Raw genomic sequence first — 22,599 nt, 5'->3', positions numbered from 1 at the left:
GACAGTAATTAGCTTTCAATAAATAATGATCCACGGGTGTCAAAAAATTTTAGTTTGCTGCTGTCTTACATAATTTCTTATATGAATTAAACTTTAAAATATTCAGTGTAAACTGCTATAGATATTCAAATGATATCATGACTCATACCTACAAAGAACCAAAACAATAGGATCACTTATGTTTCATAATACCTGACATTTAATCTAATGCAGTTGACATTAGATAAATTCCTATAAGAAAATAAACAGATAAAGAAATTAAATTTGGACAAAGATGAGCAATCTTATGTACTATTTTTAATGATGTTTGTTTAATATATGAAATTAACAATGCAACCATAAAGCATGTTAATCCAAAGCAAGGCTTGGGCAGTTAGAAGTTCCCTCTCATCAGAGCAACTCCTAGCAGATTTTTCACTTGGGGCTTACTTAGTTTGTTTCATGTGGTACTGAGTTTCTTCACTGATTTTTGCATTAGAAAACACACACACACACACACACACACACACACACACACACACACACACACACACACACACACACACACACACACACACACACACACACACACTCTTCTGGGGGGGGAAAGAAGTGGTAGTGCTTCTTGATCCAACCAATTAATGAAGTAGATGTGGGTTCTTTACCCCCCCCCCCCAACCTGAATGTCATCCTGTGCAAATTAAAAATAATTTTCATCTAGATGCTGCTGAATTCATTACCAAAGTATCTTACCTTCCAATGAAATGACGTATAATATTAAATAAACACCTTAAACCATAAAACAACTGAAATGTAAAAATGGGAAGTTGAGTTTGTCTAAGTAGTGGAGTGAAGTGAAGTGACCAGGTGACATTAGTCATCCTTGCATGATAACCCTCCCTCTCCCTCTCCCCACCTAAGGAGGGTCTTTAGAAAATAAATGAATTGCTTTCTATGCTTTTCTTGGAAGACCAAACCAATGAAAGAAGTTATAAGAGCATCATGCAGCATTGTTCATCTTGCAACTTAAATTGTCAGGACTGCTAGATGTATCATATTTCTTTTATAAGAGGTATTGTTTATCTGTAGAGAGAGAGCTGAATGATTTTGTAAAGCAACTCTATTTTTGCATATGGCCATAATTAAATGTTATACATTACACAGCTCTTAGACACCAACACTTTCCTTCACAAATTATATGAAAACCTTGATATTGCTATTGACAAATAAAACACTTAAAATGATTTGGATGATGTTTAATGGCACATTGGCAGCTTGGACCATAATGCATAAAGTCAAAATAAAAATAGTTCTAAATATGTTTGGTAGCTTATAAAGAGGCTACCAAGTATCAATATGATGTACTAAGGCAGTGGCGCACAAACTCATTTCGCTTGCGACCCCCTTTATTAAATAACACTGACGCAAAACCTCAATGTAAAACCCGAGATAGGATTACCAGATTTTTAGCAAGGAAAAATAGCATTTTATAAAATATGTAGTAGAAAATTTTATTCGACTACTGAGAAAGGAATAAAAAAAATTGTTTCCATTTTAATTTACACATTAAAATAATGTTTAATATTTTAATTGAATACAGCAAAACCAACAAATCATATTCTTATCCTTCAATTAAGATTACAAAACAATTAAAAAAATGAACGATTACAAAACAATTAAAAAAATGAACGATTACAAAACAATGAGGATGAGCCTGGATAACTGATAATATTTGATATTGCTAATCTCATCTCATCTTCTGGAATGCTGTTTTGTTTTTATAGCTGCTAATTTTGAGAAGCCAACCTCTCATAAATATGTAGACCCGAAAGGTAGCAATGTCAGTACCGCCATTTTCAATAATTCTGGATACGCGTCTCAAAGAGAAAGCCAAAATTTTTCATAAGTTGTAGTCTTCAAACGAGCACGTAATGCTTCGCCAGACAACAAGTCGATAAAGAGCTTCCTTTTGCTGAATGTTAATTTTGGGGCATGAAGAAATATTAAAAGCAAAGGGATCACAAGAATCCAATTCAACTTTTTTTTTTTTTGGAGATACATTAAATCATTTGGAAAAATTCTTAATTAGGAGTGTTAGGTTGGTGGCAATGATATCCTTAAATTGTAAAATGTCAATATTATTAGCAAAATCGGAAAAACACTGAAACATTTCAGTATTATTATGCTCATATTCAGTTTTCCAAAGATTAAGCTTCTTTTTGAAGGCTTCTATTTTATCACTGAGTATTAATATATTTGTTCCCTGTCCTTGAAGACTTAAATTTAAATCATTAAGTTTTTCAAATATCAACAAGGTAACTAAGTTTTCCTAGCCATTTTTGATTTATAAACAATTGAGCAAGATTCTAATTTTATCCAATAAAAACAATAAAACTTCATGTTTGAGCTCAAAAAGATGTTGCAACACTTTACCACCAGACAACCACCTCTTTTGTATATAAAAGAAGCATTTCATAAGTGGATTGCATTTCGTTGCGAAATATAGTGAAAAGTCTGCTATTTAAGCTTCTACTTTTAATAAAGCTGATCACATTTACTGCATCTTTCAAACTTCGCAAGGAGAACAAGAGATTCAGCAATAGTGTGTGATTACAAATTTTTTCCTATTAAATATGAAAATCCAACAATGCTCTTAAAGCTTTAAGAAGAACTGCAGTATGTTTCTTCATGAAAGTTTTTAAACCTTGTATGGCATCAGAGTGTCTTTTGAAAAAACGATTCAGTTTTTTCCATTAGCTCTGGATGTTTTGTATGTGTTTTCTTAATTTAATAGGTTTCATGCTTTAGTTAGGCAGTTTTTCGTAACATATTACGTACACAGGACGCTCATCATCAACAACACTGGAAGTGAAGCTATAGTTCATAAATTCCTTTTGATATTTTCTATTCTTTTTCATTCCTTTTGATTTTGAATATGATAGCTCTCTACCAGAAACCAGTGATTGCACTACACTTTAAATAACATTAGTGTCCAAATTTTGGACACTAATGTTATTTAAAGTGCAACAGACTTGCTATATAAAATATTTACTGCCACAGCATATTCGCACCTCTGGCCTTTAGGCAATATAAGGAATTTGAGAATTTGTGCTGTAGGAAACACGAATTAAGAGCTAAAGGGATTACCATTCTGCAACTGTACTGAAAAGTATTTATACATACCAAGAAGTTGTACTAATCAGCTGCTTTCTGTTATGTGTTCACAGCCAGACAGCAAATTAAGGCGTATTCACGACACGGACAATGATATAGAACATCACCGTAACAAAATAAAGAGTGGCAGTACGGTTCATTTGTATCTTAGACTTCGAGTAGTAAGGTACATGAAAAAAGTAATTTTAACAACAGTTTTGGTAAACACAACAATTATGGCTGAAATGTTGTCATTAGTCCTCAATTTGCTAAATTTTATTTTTTAAATGGAAAACAAAATGAAAAGGTCACCAGGTGCAAACTAATATTTAGTTGAACTGCCTCTGGCCCTGATGACAGCAGCACGCCATCGAGGCATTGACAAGATCAATTTCTGAAGATAATCAACTGATAGTTTGTGGTTACAAACACGAATTATGGCTTCCTGAAGTTCACAAAGGGTCTTTGGTTTCTTTCTGGCAACTGCAGATTCCACACAATGCCAACAGTTCTCTATAAGATTCAGGTCTATGCTGTTTCCTCGCCAGCTAGGAGTTGTAATGCACAGTTCTTCCAACCATTTTTTCACCTGTAGCAAATGTAAACACATTATTGTCGAACTTCCAATGCAGAAATGAAGCTAAAGTAACTACAGAAGTGCCTACTTACACTTTTTGCCCAATAAGGAACAGAGTCGTCCTGAAAGATGCAGTTACTTGGCAGGTTGAAATGGTCTCTAATAGTTGGCAGTAATTTGCCTTCCAATATAGCCAGGTATCCATTGGCATTTACGGAACCTTTTATAAACTGCAGGTGACCTACTCCGTGATATGAAATGCGCGCCCATATCATTTGGCTGGTAGGGAATTTCAATGTAGACATAGTCTGAATGGTATTCTTCAACACGTCTACAGTGAATCGTTTGTCTCCCACCAGAGCCATGTAGGTTGAATTTCTTCTCATCCGAGAAAATAACTGACGTCCATTGTTTGGGGGTCCATTTGACATACTCCTTACACCAAATTAATCGGGCCTTTTTCATTTTTTGTGTGAGGCGGAGCTTCTTCTTAGGACAAAGGGCTACAAGTCCATTTTTGAAGCAACAATAGCACTCTTTCTTCATGGCATGAACTGCATGTAACTCTCCATCCTGACACAAGCAAGGAATAACTGCAACTCTTGCAGAGTGTGCTTATATAGCTGAAAGTAACAGCTGATGCAATATTACGTCATCACCTATGCGTGTAAATCTTATCTGATGCATTCTGTAAGAAATATTGCCATATACTTACATTATTTGGATGAAAATTACAATTTTAATGGGTGATGCACTTTCTTTGAACACCAGTGTATATGGAGCCCAGCAAAAGAACAACTTCCTCTCTTTGAACCTTGCATAAGCTGGACTGCCACCTCTTGATTACAGGCTTAATTTGATGTAGTTTATTTGTGGGATTACAGGCTTAATCTGATGTAGTTCTTGAAAGTCAATGTAATTTGGTGTGTATTAGTGGGACTGACAGGCAGGGGAATGGCTGATTTGGCGGCAGTATCAGCTAATTCACTTCCCCTGGTCCCAATGTGGCTTGGAATCCAGCAGAAGCAGATGTCAAATTCTAACTCAGTAAGAACATAAAACGTCTGCCAAATCCAGGACAGGACAGGGTGGGGGTTATACCTCACTGATAATAAAACCTGTAACACACTTGACAAATCAGTATTTATCATATACCTTTGGTAATTGCCATCTTTAATGTGAGCAAGGGCTATTTATATTGCATGCAATGCTGTAGTATATTATATATATTCTAGTTTCTTGTGGAATCTTGTTGGAAGCTGTTTGGTTTGGGAGGACAACAGCTGATCCCACACAATTTTTAATTCAAGCCATCTGTGTAGACTGGCAGGAAATCAGAATACTACACTCAATGTGACGCAGAGAGTTGCTGGTAGAGGTCACAAGTTGGAAGTTGTTAGACATGGCAGGGCGGAAGGAATTACCTTGGTGATGGAGGGGGGGCAACACTGCCTACTGTAATGTTTAGTTCATTTAACAGCCCTTAGATTCAAATACCAAAAGATCAGTTGGCAGTCTGATGGGTGATATACAGATTTTCCCATCACGGCTCAAAAATTGATGCCGATGTAGGGGTTGTCAGGCAAAGATTTCAATTTAAAAGCATACTGTAAGGATAACTGCTGTTGAAGAGACAGAAATGGTTTGTTTGCATCAATGTAAAAGCTTTGGACAGATGTAAAGTGTGTTAGTTGTCTGACAGCACCAGGGGTTTCTCCCCATCTCCACGTTATATTCTTTGTGCATATGACACAGAACTCTGTGGAGGCCAGAGATTTAAAAAGTGTGTGTGTGGGGAGTGATTTGTTGTGTAGTGTTATGTTCTGTTGTTTCTCTGATCATTTAGCTGTTGGGCCCCTATTGGGATCCACTGTTGCCCACACTTTGCCATGAGGAGGCAGGTCAAGCACCCAGCAATTATTTAAGTACTCTGGCAGGCCTGGCCACCTAATTTCCGAGGATTTCAGTGGCAAGGCCTATATATATATATGTATATAAAAAAAATAGGGGCGAACACTAGAATTTGGAAAGGTCAAAAGATATTTATAGAAAGCGGTAGGATTTAGACGTTGATTAGAATTTGGTGCATTGTTAGGGGCATATCTGGTTGGGTTAGTTAGACTGAAGATGGGGGGGAGGTAGAAGGATGGGGGACGATACAGTAGGCATCCCAAAAGAGGTCAGTGGGGATGAGCCCCACCAGGCAAAGTATGAGGGAGGCAGGGAGGGGAAGAGACAGAAACCCATCTCCTCCCTCCCCTGCCTGGGGATGGGGTTTTAAAGGGAACCGGGTTTGAGTAGCAAATTCAGATTGCCAAATGCTGTGTTGTGTCGATTCCGGTAGGTTGGTCAATCTGCCCACCCTGCTCCGGGTGTAGCATTGTTAGCTGGCAGTGGGAGAGACAAATTTACTTCATTCATAATCTGCATTCTCACTCTACTTGCATTCTATTTTTATACTTTTTTCTTATATTTTATAATATATATATATATATATATATATTTTTTTTTTTTTTTTCCTGTTAGGTTATATGTCTTTCTCAACCTTTTCGTTGTTGCAGCACACTTTTAAAGAAGCTAAAATTTTGCAGCACACTAAAATCACTATTATACTCATATAATATATACGTATACAGTAATACCTCATTTAGCACAGCTTCAAACAGCATGGGTTTCACTATAACACTGTTTTCAATTAAGTTTAAGTCGAAAATTTACTTCACATATTAAAACTCATTCAATAGCCTAGATACGTACTCTACATATATTCTGCATTGTTGTAGCCTAGGTACAGTACATATATGCTGCAGTGCCAACTCTATTGTCTCACATGCACATGTGACGATAGCTCCCTTCACGCAGTCAGCTGCAACATGCAACAGTGTTCAGTATTCTCAATTTCATCTTAACGAGAAGACGTGACAGCTTTTCAAACTTTTCATTTCACAATTTATTTTTTACCCTTTTAAATATGATCAAAAATATATCCGTATCTTGGTTAGAAATCACTGCCAACAACCTGCATTCTTGTTTGGCAGCATGTTTTGCCCCATTTGGTAAATGATTTCACTGGTTTTGAGTCAAGTTCAGACAACTGCTGAAGACATTGTGAAGGTCAGAAAAGACCCGAGATTTGGAAATTTGGACACTGTCAGTGTATGTAACTGCACTGACTCACATGCAAGTGACTTAGATAAGCAAACCGCATATGAAGAAGAGGACCTGAAGTGGCACCAAAAGTATTTTCAACAGAAGAACTGGAGAAAGTTTTTCAGGAGGTTGACATGGCCTGTGAGGCGATTATGAATGGAGATCCGAATGTTGAACATGGCATCAAGATACAGAAAATTTTACAAGATGGGATTTGATGCTACAAAGACTTGAACGCTGAGAAAAAGAAGAGATGACTTCACCAGCTTTCATTATTGAAATACCTAAATAAACAACCGCTTTTTTAAAGTTTTTTTTCTCATCTCTCATGTTACCTTCTCATGTTACCTTTTCATTAAAAAAATTTTTGCAATATATTTTTTTATTTCAAATCTCTTTAATTGGCTATCAAGTGAAAGTTGTTTATAGATTTATTATAATTTGTTTATAGACTTTCTCTGATATGCAGTCAATTAAAACCCAATTATAATTATACCTCAATCAGCACGGTTTCGCATAACACGGAATAGTTTCGGTACCAATTATCAGTGCTATGCGGGGTATTGCTGTATATAATATATATTTAAAACATCTATTATAAATATCTATAAATAAAAATTATATATATTCACAAACTGGAAGTTATTTCTGTTGGGTATATTTAATAATAGATTTATTATTTGTTTTAAATGCTTTAATGTTCTTTTTTGAACATATATGAATTGCATGAAATTTAAAAGAAATTATTTAAAAAATTAACATAATTTTTAAAAAAAATATATAATTATAACATTTTAATCAGTGAGACGGTCGGGTTTGATGGGAGGCACAGTTTTTTGATACGAGGATTTATTGTGGATAGGATTACTCTCAGCTCCTCTTCTACCAACTTTAGTCTCTCTCTTTTTTTTTGTTTAATCTCATTTAAAGCGGAAAACCCTGTTTCGCAAAAGTAGGAAGTGGAAAATGGCAATAAAATTCTAATTGCCGTTTCGGAAATTGGTGGATATTCATTTTGATTCAAAATTTGCTAATATTAGTGTTATCAAAGTGAATTTCCATTGACTGGTCACCACAGATCTCAGCCAATTCTTCTTCCTCTTGCAGATTAAGTCGGAATGTTTCTTGTTGCAAATAGTTTTCTACCCACAAATATTTTTTGGTATCAAGGGATGGAAAGTAATGCTCAATTTTTGTCTTTAACAGCTCTAAGGTTTCACTTATTACATTCATTATTTTAGTATAAATTCGTTTTGGCAGCAAGAGAAATATTTCTAATTTTTTTTCATTTACACATTTTTTCCATATACTCAACTTTTCTTTAAAGGTGAACAACTTGTCAGTAGAAGTGAATAAATTTTCCTATGGACTTTGCATACTGATATTTAATTAATTAAGCTGCACAAATAAACCTGCTAGAAAAGCTAATTTACAGCTCCAAATTTCATCACTTAAATAATCACAAAATTCTGATTGCTCCAGTGAAAAAAAAAAAATATGAGCATGTCCTCAGTATGCATTATTTTAAATAGAAATGTTCAGACTCCAGTTCCTCGCATAATTTTCCGAAAATACGTATTTTTTGTGGTCTAGTTTTGATATAAGTGGCCATTTTAACCACTTGATTAAGTACAAGTTTTAAACTGGGTACAACTGTTTTCGCTACTAGAACTTCTGTGTATAAAACAGTGTGTTGAATAATATTTGAATTGCATCATTTTACTAAGTTTACAAATCCTTTTAGTGCTCCTGTCATTGGGGGAGTACAAATGCCAACGCATGACTTCCACAAAATACCGCACTTTTGTAAATAATTATTCATTACTTCGAAAAAATCTTGGCCGGTTGTTCTTTCGGTAAGTTCTTTACAACAACAAAAAAAGATTAATAATTGTGCCATTTTTGATAAACCTGACAAATGCTATTAATTGGGCTCTTTCCCCAATATCTGTAGAATCATCTACCTGCAATGCAAACAGTCACCCAAATTTATTAACATATTGAACAACTTGTTCTTCAATATCATCAGACATTTCTTTTATGCACCTGCCAATTGTGCTGTTCGAAAGTGGTACTGTCATTTTTTTTTTTCCAGCTTCCTCTCCCAAAATACTTTTCAGGATTACCTGACATGCTGGTAAAATCAAACTTTCTGCAATCAGGTGAGATTTCTTTTTTTCTTTTCTTTTCTTTGTTTTTTTTTTGCCACCAGTTGGACTACTAAATAGCAGGCTTCTTGAGCTTTATCAGATATTTTAGCCATACTATAAAATTCTATACCTTTTTTTCTAGTAGAGGCCAGCAGTCTTAATATTCCATAGTTTAGGACAATAAATTCTTGTGCTTCGTAGAAAAAAGACGCTGCAATTTAATCGGCACCATTGATCCATTCCACAATTTTAAACCACATACACACAAAGTAGAGGACAATCTTTGATACCAGCATATGAAAATCCCATCGTCAAATAATCATCATATTTACAACAACATGTTTTCTTTTTTGATGTTGATGGTTGCTCGCTTTTGTTTTTGTCATCTTCTCCAAGCTCGCTGTTATCAAGTTGCATCTTCTGATTTACTTCCACTAAAAATTTATCCATTGCTAATACTTTCTAAAAAAATTAAAGTTACTTCTAGAATGTACTAATACAGTTAATTGAAAATAGCTGTTCTATAAGAATTAACTGAATATGACATTTTAGAGATATAAAAACACAAAAAGTACTTTTAAAACACAAAGGAAATTTCTTATTATGCTGCTTACAAGTTGCACTTGTACAACTGCAGGGTGCTTAGAAGTTTCTCAAATGATAAGAATGGCTGAATAAAGGTGAATAAACTTTCTAGCACTAGGAATCAAAACGTGACGTCACATTGACAGCTGGAAGGGGCTGGGATTGGTGCAGCATAAATAAACAATTTTTATTATAAAACTTAAAAGCAAGTGTTCTTAGATTTATTATTATTTTTTTTTATTTTCATTTTCTGCAGCACACCTAAAGCATACTAGCGGCACACGGGTTGAGAAACACTGGGTTATATATACAGTCGAACTTCCCTATAACGAATTCAATAAATCCGGCGAAAAAATTCGTCATAGAGAAATTTCGTTATACAGAGAATATATATTTTTTTATATTAGAAATTGTTATCTAATTAGAAAATGAAAATGAATATACATTTATTTTTAATGTATTTTATTTCAAAAACATACTTATTTAAATTACGTTTACACAATTTTCGCCTGCAAATATCATAAATTAAAAAAATCTGTAATTTTCATTTGCACAGTACAATTAAAAAATTGTCTGATTCTCAAAGAAAACCTCACATTTGTTCAGAGCATTAAAAACATTATCAGGAACATTTTCACAAAACTGTAGACCCATACGAATCGTTTTAAAAGCGTCTTTAGCGTCATCGTTAATTTCTTCGTGATCACGGTCGTGTCTAACACTGTTCAGCAGTACTTCATCTTCATTTGGATGTTCTGCTGTGATCTACATAAACATAACTATCCATTGTTATTTCATTTTCGATGTTTCCAGACGATTCTAATAATGTCCAAAAGTTTTTCAGTTGTGAAAGGGGCAGTTCATTTTGTTTGTCCAGTCGTTGTTCGACTTCTGTATTCAATGACATCGTTTGGCCAAACTTTTGCCAGTTCAGAGATGCAATCTCTAAGGTTAATTGTAACCTCCAGGTTTCTATTTTCTGATAACGCATTGACAATCTTCATTATTATTCTCTTTTGATAATGAAATTTAAAATTTTTAATAATGCCTTGGTCCATTGGCTGGAGTTTTGACGTTACGTTTGGTGGTAAAAACAACTTCGCACTTTTAAGTTTGGCAGAAATACGGGCAAGATGTGCTGGACAGTTGTCAGTTACCAACACGATTTTCCTTTTTTTCTTTTGTTATACGCTTGTCTAGTTTTAATATCCATTCTTCAAAAATATCACTTGTCATCCATGCTTTTTTTATTAAAAGGTGTAGTCAACTTCCAAAGATTTTGTGCCTCTAAAACATCTTGGGTTTTTTGATATTTCGACGACAAAAGTCTTAATTTTTCACTTCCTGTCATATTTGCTCCAACTAGCACAGTGATTCTTTCTTTGCTTTGTTTTCCGCCAAAACATTTATCATCCTTAAAAGCAAGTGTTCTATTCGGTAAACATTTAAAGAATAAACCCATTTCATCAGCATTAGAAACATCCTTATGCTCATATTCTTCCAAAATCTTCTTTAAGGTATTGTTCCTCCAACTGTTGCAATCTTCTTCACTTACATTAACACTTTCTCCACAAATAACCTTTTCCACAATTCTGTGGCGCTTCTTAAATTTATCTAGATATCCAGTGCTCGCATTAAATTCTGTATGTCCAAGAGACTGTGAAAATTTCAGAGCTTGTTGCTTAATTATTAGACCTGATATTGGGATATTCTTTTCATGTATCATTTGCACCCATTTTATAAGAATCAACATCTTCGTATATACACAACTTAATTCGCTTCTTGTCTGCTCCTCCTTCAATTGCATTTAAAATTGATTCTCGATTTTTTTAAAATTGTAGATAGACTGCTTGCAGATATACCATATTTCTCCGCAACATCTTTTTTCTTAAAACCCTGGTCAATATCATAACAATCTTTGCTTTATCATTAATACTTAATCACTTTCTCTTTGACATTGTTTTCGCAATTGTAAAAATTACTGGACTGCAGCTCTTGCCGATACACCGGAAACTTCACTGCGCTGGCCATATAGTGAATTGTTAGTACAGGTACCGCCTACTCAACGCTTGCCAATTCAACAGTATCACTCACTTTGAAGAAATATACAACTTTGTGAATTTCTTTTATTCCACTTTCATTCATATATACACGAAAGAAAATTTATGATTAATGTATGATGTTTGTTACTTTTCAGAAAAAAAAAAAAAAAAAACACAAGAGCATATAGCCTATGTGATTGATGACGAACAAAAAAAAAAAAAAAATTTCATGAAAACCATCTACTGGGGGTCCAGTTAGACGAGAATGGACATATCATATAATGATTGACACAAAGGTCACGGTGGTACAGTTGAGGTGAGAAGTTAATGTCACTCAGTAGGCGTTACTAAAAACCGACTGTGGTAGCATTCTATGTATTGCCGCTGCAGCATGCTAAAGGTTTACCACAGCAAATTCCGCTTTCCTCTGAGCCAACATCAATTTACAAATCTACCCTATTTTGCCGCCATTCCACTCTTGAAGTATTAAATTCCAAACTACCCTATAACATAGCACCGGTCTGGAATCTCATGCACCTGAGATTCCCACGTGTATCCAGGAGCATCACGGGAACTTAGTCTTCTTAAATACACGCGTTTACTCTCATTCTACCATTGCTAACTGAAGATGTGTAACACGAAAGCCACTTGTAATGGCTATTGGCCTTCTGTTTCCAACTGTATAACTTAAATCGTTTCAACATTGACAACCAAGGACGAAGACGTGCACTTCTACTTCCTTGCGCACATTTTAATTCTGTTTTTAAATCCTAACTCATTCATGCTAACTTAAATTTAAAATTATCATCCAATTTATTCCAACATCAATGCAGATTATAAAAAGGTGAGTATCATAATAAATTAAATTAAGCTACGCTATTATATTGTGTCAGTTATAAATGGTACTTTAAGAGATCTACAATTTTCGAATTGAAAAATCTACCCTATTTATTGTAAAGTTTATGACCACTTTTAAGAAAACCCATTTGGTTTAATAACTGTAACAAAAATGAAACAAAGACCCTCTTACGGGCAACAACAGCCACAAGTGTTCACTAAAAGGATGATTAATTCCAGATGCTAATGCGAAATTTCGGAGGGAAGGAGGCAGTATATTTGAGCAGCTGTTTAGCAGTAAATGCTTGAAAAGCTTCAAAAATGCTTTTACAAATTTTTTTAAAAATTCGTTATAGAGAGACTAACACTGTTATATGGGATTAATTTTACATTTAATTTCGTTTGAAGGTGCAATGTTTCGCAAAAAAAATTCGTAATATAGAGAAATTCGTTAAACAGAAGTTCGTAATAGAGAAGTTCCACTGTATATATATATATATATATATATATTATTTCATCCCCTCACTCATTCATCTTTTTCTCACACACAGGGGGGGATGCAATGGTGTATAATGTAAATTTAAATACTAATGCATAATAGTTAAGCTAAATAAGCAAGAATATAAAAAATTAAAACTAGGGTTAGTGTCTACTTAAGTGTAACATTTATGGTTTGTGTTCTTTTTCGCACACACTCTCATTCGTTCTGGCTTTCATTTCACTTTTTGTTTGACTCTTGCTTTCTGTACTGCACTCTCTGCGCACCCTAGCTTACTGTGTGATGCAGGCTTAGCCGCAAGTTTTTTGCAGGCCAGGGGAGAATGCAGTGATATTATTTGTGCTGTTAGTATAGATAAAGTAATGTAGTGCAGCCATTATCAACCCACTGCAGGATGGAAGCCTCCTCAACAATTCATGCTGAGGGAAATGGACCTTAACCTGCCACGCTGGTCCAGTGCGGGTTGGCAGATTGACCGTATTCAGCAGTCAGGGGCTTGAACCCCGGTCTACTCAAAGAGCGTGTGCTACTGCATTCCCGCTCCTTCCTACTTGGCTACGGAGGCTGTTAAAGTAATGTAAGTTATTATTAACTTTGTATTCTTTCGGCCAATTACATTTGCTCTTCCACTCACCACAACACTCATTCACTCTCTCTCTTTCCCTCGTGCTGGGTCACTCTTTCTTTCACCAAAACTGACATTTATTCCCTTTTATCATAATTCCCAATTCACTCAGTGCCCAGCCTATTCATTCTGTCTTTCATTCTCATTCATTCTACATTGCACCCCCTTGCTACTAGCTTACTAATATTTTTCAGCTAATCTGTTCCCTGGCTACCTGTACATCTCCCTCCCCTATATGGTTGCTTATTTGGTGTGCCCCACGTTCCTACATGTGGCAGGGTAGTACTGGGGGAGTACCCGTGTCAATCAGGTTTCTGTTAGGGTGCAGAATACTGCTATCCTGACAGTTTTTAAGTCATCATCATGTCACAATGTGACAGATGATGACTTAATGTTAGGGTGCTGAATTGTCCTTTTGATAATTCTGCACATTTCAAATGCTTTCTATGTGAAGGTTGTATTTATAGTTTTCCTCTTCTATGATGAACAGATGTTCTTCTCCCCTGGACAGATGTCTGAAATGCTCCAGTGGCAGTGGACTTGATCTAACCACTGAAGTACACTACCTCTAGCAGAAGCATAAACCAAAGAACCATAATAGAGTTTGAATACCTCAAATGAGAAAAATGCTTATCTTACAAGAATTATGCCAAACACAAGTCAGTATTGTTGTATCTTATCAACAATAATGACTTATGATAGAGAAAAGGAGATTATAGTTCCATTATATAAATTGAGTGTGAGATAACAATTGGAACATTGTATTCCAATTGTTATTTCAATGTGGTCTAGAAGTTGCATCTGAAAAAATAAAATAAACTTCTTGAATGAATTCGAAGAAGGGCAACTGGAGTGGTTAGTAGTGCAAAAGGATATCCGTATGAGGAAAGGCTTGTTATGCAGAGACTGGAAACTGCACAACTGACAGGAAAGACTAGATCGAGGTATTTGAGATCCTGTGAACAAGTAAAATGGATGAGTAACATATTCTCTGTTAAGGGAGAAAGGGGAAATACTAAACTAGCAGCCTGATCAGCCAATGAATGGGTGACCACTTGAATAAATTAACTGCCAGAATCACTGAGGTTAAGGCTTGTAGAAATTCAAGGAGGAATGCCGACCGGGCTAGCCAGGTGGGTGAAGCACTTGCCTGGCAACCCAAAGGTCGCGGGTTCGATTCCCGCCTCGGGCTTGGATAAAAGTACTGCCAAAACCTTGGGAGGTGCAATATGGCCACAGAAGCCGATGCGCCAACAACTACCAAATCAAAAAAAAAAAAAAAACCAAGGAGGAATTGGATGGCTATTTATTGAAACTGGATAGAGAATGAACAGAAAGGAGAATTTCTCCAGATGCAATGAATGTTTGTTATTTGGTTTTTAGGAGCATTAGCAACTAAGGCCATATTGCTCCGGGGATATGTGGTGGTCATTCCCTGACCTTTCTGCATCCTCCGTATTTGGTGGTCACGGGCTCGAACCCAGGTCTAATCAAGAAGCGTGTGCTACACACTGCTGCTCCCGCCCACCTGGCTACGGAGGCGTCGTGCAATGAATGTCTAAGCTTCCTTGCTTCACTTCCTATTTTAATACTAGTAATAAAAAATCATAATTTTTGATTATTAATCTGTTATCTTAAAAGATTATTCATTCTAGTTGTTTTTATTATTTCAAGTGGACAGAAAGTGACCTTACCATGGTAGAACTAAACTAAATATTTTTATCATGGAACTTACCGTGCAGTCCGTGGGCAGATCATCACCCCATGGTTTTGATTTATAGCTACCTCCACCATCCCATTTAAACTCGCTCATGCATCCTCCTTTAGCCAGATCTTATTAAGTAAAAAATAAAATAAAAGGGAGAAAGAGAAAGAAAGAATGAAAAATCCAGTATCAGAAAACAGAAAGTAAGAAAAAATAATAAAATAATCTGAATTCACCTTTCTGAATTTAAAAAAAATTCAGAAAAGTGAATTCAATAAAAAAACTGAATTTAATCAAACAAAACCTTAATAAGATTTTGTAAAAATGTAAGTCAAGTGATAATAACAATTCTTTAAAATAAACAAGTCAAGTACAAAGTAATTTTTAAAAAATAACTATTTTCACAACCTCAATCACTATACACATTATTACTGACAAGTTTCTAAAGACCACATCAAAGCATAGGAAGCCTGCTGTTCCATCTCCTTGTGTAAGTCTAAACAACCAATTTCAATGCAACAGCACTATCAAATCTACAAAGTATAAATGATACCTGCAATCTTGCATTTCAATTCCAATTGTCCTAACACTGCAAAAGTCAGAACAGTAAAACATTTGTTCTTCAAAAAGCCCTTTGGATTTACATCAATTACCTACTAGAAGCAAATTATCTACCACAAACATGTTTTAAGTAAGAACAGTTACTCCTCAAAATTATTTTTGAAGGGATTATGTTGTGTTTGGGGTGGAAGGAGTGCTGAATTCTGCACTCCTTCCATCCTGAACAGGGTAGGGTAGGGAGGGCCACCTGAATATTTTCCTCTGCATTCACTTACCATCATAACCAAAGAGGAAATAGCCAGAATGTGCGCGTGGTTCTTCTCTCCTCTCTCTCTCTCTCTCTCACTGAAAGTGAGAGAGAGAAGAACCATTGTCCAAATGTACTATTCAGATAACAGGAGATTGAAAGAGATACTGAGAGCTTCTTCCCCTCTCTATCCCTGAGTTTTTATTTTCTACGTTCCATTCTGTATCTAGATTATATTAGGGATGTCTGTTGATGTTTTGTAGGAAAGCAGGCTACAACTGAAATGTAACCATTTGGAATTCATAAGAACTGATGTTCCCAAAAGAAGTGATGCTTGTCAATTCTCTAATTTTATTTTATTCAATTTATTGTAGATGTGGAATTTCCTTTTGTGGGGATGCCACATTCACAAGGGAGTGTATCTCCTTGAGTGAGGAGCTGTGCATGTGTACTGCTAGAGGTGTTTCACCTATAGTCTGCTTCTATTTTAATTTCATTGTCAGGGTACCTTGGTGATCAGGTAGCAAAATTGCAACTTGCCAAGTAAAACCCCGAATTCTGCATTAGTTTTGTGGTATCATAGTGTTGTTTTTCTTCTTCTCCACTTCTGAAATGGTACAGCTATCTGTAAAATTTTATTTTAATTGTAAAGTAAATTTTAAATTAAACAGGTTCAAGACAACAAAGTGCTTTGTTTCAATAACACATTTGACATAATTTAAAATGTGAAAATCTTACCTCTCAGCCTTTGAACCAAATATTCTTGATTTAAAGTGATGTCCAAGTATGGAAGAAGAGCACTTAAGGTAGGGATGTGCTGTCCTTTGGTAAGTGCTATCTGCCTTAGGGTGGACTGGCTAACTTCTGCAGAGAAGAGACACACACACACATAATAAAATATATTATAACTATTTGCAGAGTATTCATAAAAAGACATATCAATTTTCATCAGTAATAATGAAAGGGCTACCCCAGAATAATTAAAAGTGAATTTAATAAGATAAAATATGTACCAGTTCAAATCAGATCTAGATGTTTTACAGTGCATTTACTCTAAAATACTTATTGTACTGTTTCTTTAAATGCTTTCTGTAGTCTAAAGATCTTCTGTAGTCTTGTGGCACTGTTTCCAAGGCTTTAATCAACTCCATACCAAATCAAAGTTTCCCCCTCCCTGAAACTTTCAGGAAAGAGAGTAGTCAAAACTGTTAATCTGTCATAAAACTATTACTGAAAGCATATGTGAAGTAAACTCTGTCAGTGTCATGATGCAAAATCTGCAGATTTTGCAGATTGTACAGTGTTTTTTTATAAATGTGTTCTTAAAAAGTTTTCTTGAAATTTCAAGTGTTGAGAATATCACCAGGACATGCATTCCTCATAATTTCCTTTGCATCAAAGAAAAAAATTAACATAATTTTCCCAGCAGGTCTGATTTGTTTGGCATTTTAGGCTGAGGAGATTCTGTGCACAAGAGCCTTAATTTTTTTTTTGATTATAGTGGAAATCCACTTCTAATGAAGAAATTAATCACTTGTAATTAATTCTTATTAGAGGAAATTAATTACAGGTTAACTTCATTAATTAATTTGGACAAAACTAATAATTTTTGTCCAAAGGCTTGATACGATTTGTGCTATTACTGCTGCAAAAGTTAACTAAAAAACCCATTAGAAACAACAAATCAGTGCTATCCTGTACTTCTTATAATCCCAATAATTCTGTTAATAGAGTTTACTTATATTTTTAGTTATAGTCGGGAGGAACAAAACAATATTCACATTTACAGTATGCATACAAAAACAAGTGTGTGTGTGTGTGTGTGTGCGTGTGCACAGAGGATGTTCAAATTAAAATGCACTGTGGTCTACTTATTTTTAAGTTTAGGCTTTAATTCTTTGCTAAAATTTTTGAATCCGATGTTAAAAACAGACTAAGTATTACTGCTTAGATTTTACAATTTTTTCTAAATTAAAAATTTGCCTAATTTACTGTTTTTCTAAATGGGAAAGTTGTTCCCTGTCTTGGTTTAATCTAAAAATGTCATGTCTATACTTCTGAAATGAAGATTTGATGAAAACACAAAACAATGTTATGTGATGTTTGCTGCAAAAGGCTGTTTATGAGTGTGATCGTGCAACATTACCTCACACTACAAGCACTGTATTTGTTTTAAATAAAATCTGTTTACAATTGTTTCTGAAGTACAGAGATGGTATTTAAACTTAAATTGAAGAAAGGAACCAACTTTTTTTTCACTGAGAAAAAGAGCAGTTAATTATGCAAAATTTTAATTTAGAAATTTCAAAACATAAAGGTAATACTTAGCCCATGACTGAAAGTGTCCAGATGGCTAATAGCCTAAAACTAAAAATAAGCAAAACAGACCCTGGTACCTTCATATTTAACTGAAACACCCTGTATTGGTTCTGGAGGCTTGTGACAGACATCTCAGTTATGGCAAGCTAGGACTTACTAGCTTGGAGTCTAAAATACTCAAATAACAAATGAACCAAATTTCGGTGAAGTCTGTCAGTTTTGTATATTCTGTTGTAAAGGTGTAGAAGAACTTGAAAGGATTCTTTGTTTAGATGCCTGATTATTACATACCAAATTCTATTCCACCTGCTGCAGAACTGACTGCTCAATAGACCCACACAAATTTTGATTGTGTAAGGCTATTTGGTAGTTCAACCATAGTTCGTAGTTGATTGTACAACGATTAGTTTGTGGTACTAAAGTTTATTTTATAATTTTCAGTTTGTTCTTTGTAGTTTTGAAAGTAAGACTTATATGACAATGTTGCTGATAGGGCCTGAAAAATTTTGCCAAGAATATTATCAGTGTCATATGGGGCAGCAATAACCTGTCCATGCCAGTATACATTTATTTTTACTGTGTATATGTTTTTACTGTATAAAGAAACAGCACTAAGGTGAAGTGCATAATAACTGGGAATAGCTGTCTGTACATACATACATAGACTAAAATAAATGTTTACCTCCAATCTGAAGATCAGCAGAACCCAGCCTACGTAAAGTTTCATTAATGGTGTCAATTTCTGAAACTAGTTTTCCCAAGATGGTTTGACATATCCACTGAAAATGAAATATGGATAATTTTTTTAAAAAATTTATTCAGATTTAATAAAATACATAGATAAGTTGTTATAGCAAAATTCAAAAGAGAAGCCAATTATTTGTTATAATCTGCATTCATCTTTTGAACCATCTTGATTTTATCATCTTCCCATTCTCTGCTAACCAAGAATAACTAGTCAATAAAATAGTCACTCTTAATTATTTCAAAATATGTGAAGTTAACTTTAAATATGTGACTTATGACATTTGTTTACAGGAGAGTGCCTACTCAATGTAAATTGTCTTCATGTTTTGACATATGCATGAAAGTGCCAGTATTTAATTTCATACAAAACTCTATGCATAGAGTATATCATAATTGCAGATGTTTAAGTGAGAGAATTAATTAGCCAATAAATTAAATAACTGGATGTCTACTGGTCCAATGATATGATATCCTCTCTCTCTCTCTCTCTCTCTCTCTCTCTCTCTCTCTCTCTCTCTCTCTCTCTCTCTCGAATTAATATTATACTACAAAGTCTGGACAGGGGATAAAAATATTTACATATCTAGTTGAGGAAGTGGAGTGTGGATTCATGAATGCGTTACAATTAATGCTTTAAAACAAATAACAATAAATAACAGGGAACCCTCCAAAAAATTAAAAGACAAGTTATATTTAACTTACAATTTTCATATCTGCATAACTGAATGTAAGTAAGTATTCTATGCTGTGAGATAAGGAACAAGTAGTGCAGAGAAAACTCAAGCTTTGATCACAGATGGCAGTATCATTGTGTACATGCCAACAGCAGAGCAACAACCATTTTAATTAGAAATGCCGACCGGGCTAGCCGGGTAGGTAAAGTGCCTGCCTGGCAACCCAAAGGTCGCTGGTTCGATTCCCGCCTCGGGCTGGATATCACGATGGTGCCGAACCAACCGGTTGGTTGGATATCCCAGCCACGATACACGAAGGAAGCAAGAGTTAATGGTCAAACTGGCAACTGAACTCCCAAGTGGAAAATCAGGCTGGTCAAAGAAATGGCCACTTGTCAATTGTAAACACAAAGGGTGCATTTAGACATGTATATTAAAATTGCTTTCATTATAATCTGCATTTTTGATTGAACTTTCAACAGTATAAATCCATCATGGTAGGTCATTTGGTTCTACTGAAGAATACTTTAAGGAGAAGACTAGCAGAGAAATTGCATGTCATTGCTAGAGAACCATTCACTATAACTGACAAATCAACAGAGATAAACTTCAGAATTACTCAGATCAAAAATCTTTATAAGTTTCAAGTAGCTAATGTTGACAATCTCAGAAAGTTCCTTGGGAAAGGAAAAAATTGTTCTCCATTTCTAATGGAAAGCTTTTTGAACTACTAAGATTAACTCCATCAATTGAGAAAGAGAGAGAAATTACTTTAACTCATATACAGGCTGGTATCACCATGGATAAAGATTCTGCAGCACTGTTAATGGTCCTAAAATTCATGGAAGAGATGATCCTGACGATAGCAAGTTTTGACACAAAATATGACAGATAGTAACAACCAAAATAAAGTTCTATATTCTCAATTATGTAGCACAGAGTGGAATGGAAAGTAAAATAAAATGACGTGATGTAGTTAAACTAGGTTTAATGTTAAATACATACGATAAACAGTAAAAACAGAATAAGTTAGATACATACAGTAACCAGTAAGGTTACAAGACTGAACAGTAATACTGAACCAGTCTCTAGTCAAAGAAGGTCTCTTGTCAAAGATGAATCAGATTGGTCCACTTGATATCAACGATTTGACTGTAGATGATCATTCTCAGATTGCTGCCGAACTAAATGAGTATTTTGCATCTACATGCACACACGAGGAGTTATTCAAGGAGGAGAGGGCCAGATGTTTATCAAACTCTAACACGGAGTTAAATGATTTTGTAATAACTCAGAGCAAAGTGGAGAAGCAATTGTTGAACTTAAACATAAGAAAGGCACTTGGGGTGGATGGGATCTATCCAGTTATATAAACGGAGGCAGCAAGGGAAGTAAGAAAACCCTTAGCTATAATTATGAGAGCATCCTTGGACTCAGGGGAAGTCTCCACTGACTAGAGATGTGCAAATGTATCTCCAATTCACAAAGGGGGAATCAAAGGGCGAAACGAGTAATTACAGATCTGTTAGTTCGACTTCTGTTCCAGGGAAAATAATGGAGTTACTGGTTAAAGAAGCATTGCAGGATCATTTAGACAAGGCAGCTGTAATAATTCAGACACAGCATGGATTTGTCAAGGAAAGTCTTGTCTGACCAATTTGACTGGATACTATGATGTGGTCAAAAAGGAACTGGATGCAAAAAATAATTTTGATATCATATACTTGGATTTCAGGAAAGCTTTTGATACTGTTGCACATGGAAGACTACTATACAAATTGGAGCAGTATGGCATTAAGGGCAAGTTGCTACAATGAAAATAAAAGGATGGTTGAGTGGGAGAAGATAGAGTAGTGATCGATGAGTACTGCTCTGCACGGACTAATGTTATTAGTGGTGTCCCTCAGGGTTTGGTGTTGGGCTCACTGTTGTTTTGTATATTTATCAATGATATTGATGAAGGTATATCAAGCTTAATGTCAAAGTATGCAGATGATACAAAGGTTGGCAGGGTTCTTAAAAACAGTAATGACAATGAATAAATTGCTACAATGAATAAAAGGATGGTTGAGTGGGAGAAGATAAAGTAGTGATCGATGAGTATTGATCGATGAGCATCATAGTAATGACAGTATGTTGCTGCAACAGGATCTGGAAAGTTGGGTAGATGGGCTGAGAAGTGGCAACTGAAGTTTAACATTAACAAATGCAAAGTACTGCTTATGGGTAGCAGTAACCCCAGAGAAATATACAAACTATATGAGTGGCCTCCGTAGCCGAGTGGTCAGGAGCGGGAGTGCAGTAGCACACGCTCCTTGAGTATTGAGTAGACCAGGGTTCAAGCCCCTGACTGCTAAATATGGTTGATCTGCCAACCTGCACTGGACCAGCGTGGCAGATTATGGTCCATTTCCATCAACATGAATTGTTGAGGAGGCTTCCATCCCGCAGTTGGGTTGATAATGGCTGCAGTTTTTTTTATGTGGCGTTACACTCAGGGTAGTGGAGAATGAAAGAGACCTGGGATAACTGTGCAGTCAGATATGAATTTTTCTGAGCAGTGCAGATAGGCTGCCAGAGTAGGTCTTGAGGTCTTGTCAATGATACACAGGAATTTTGTGAATAGGGATAAGGAAGTGATTATCCCCTTGTATAAGGCAATGGTCAGACCACACCTAGTACTGCGTACAGGTCTGGAAGCCTCATTTTAGGAAGGATGTAGAGTTGCTAGAACGAGTACAGAGAAGGG

The 22,599-nt window shown here is 35.4% G+C and overlaps 1 protein-coding gene across 1 annotated transcript in view; it reads right to left on the bottom strand.

Annotated features, from left to right (window-relative positions):
* The window catches only part of LOC150084200 (transmembrane protein 209), a 115,119-nt gene that overhangs the window by 23,998 nt on the left and 68,522 nt on the right, over window positions 1-22,599 (bottom strand). Inside the window, exons 11-13 of the mRNA XM_090375090.1 lie at window positions 19,112-19,208; window positions 16,849-16,974; window positions 15,333-15,430 (exon numbers count right to left, since the gene is read on the bottom strand). Of these exons, the coding sequence (XP_090231216.1) occupies window positions 15,333-15,430; window positions 16,849-16,974; window positions 19,112-19,208 (321 nt within the window). The remainder of the gene's footprint in view (window positions 1-15,332; window positions 15,431-16,848; window positions 16,975-19,111; window positions 19,209-22,599) is intronic.

Source organism: Mastigoproctus giganteus, chromosome 6 (genome assembly GCF_048544385.1).
Source record: "Mastigoproctus giganteus isolate SK-2022 chromosome 6, ASM4854438v1, whole genome shotgun sequence".
Lineage (NCBI taxonomy): Eukaryota > Metazoa > Arthropoda > Arachnida > Uropygi > Thelyphonidae > Mastigoproctus > Mastigoproctus giganteus.
Note: the sequence above shows the minus strand (reverse complement) of the source record. Positions and strands in the feature narration are given on the sequence as shown.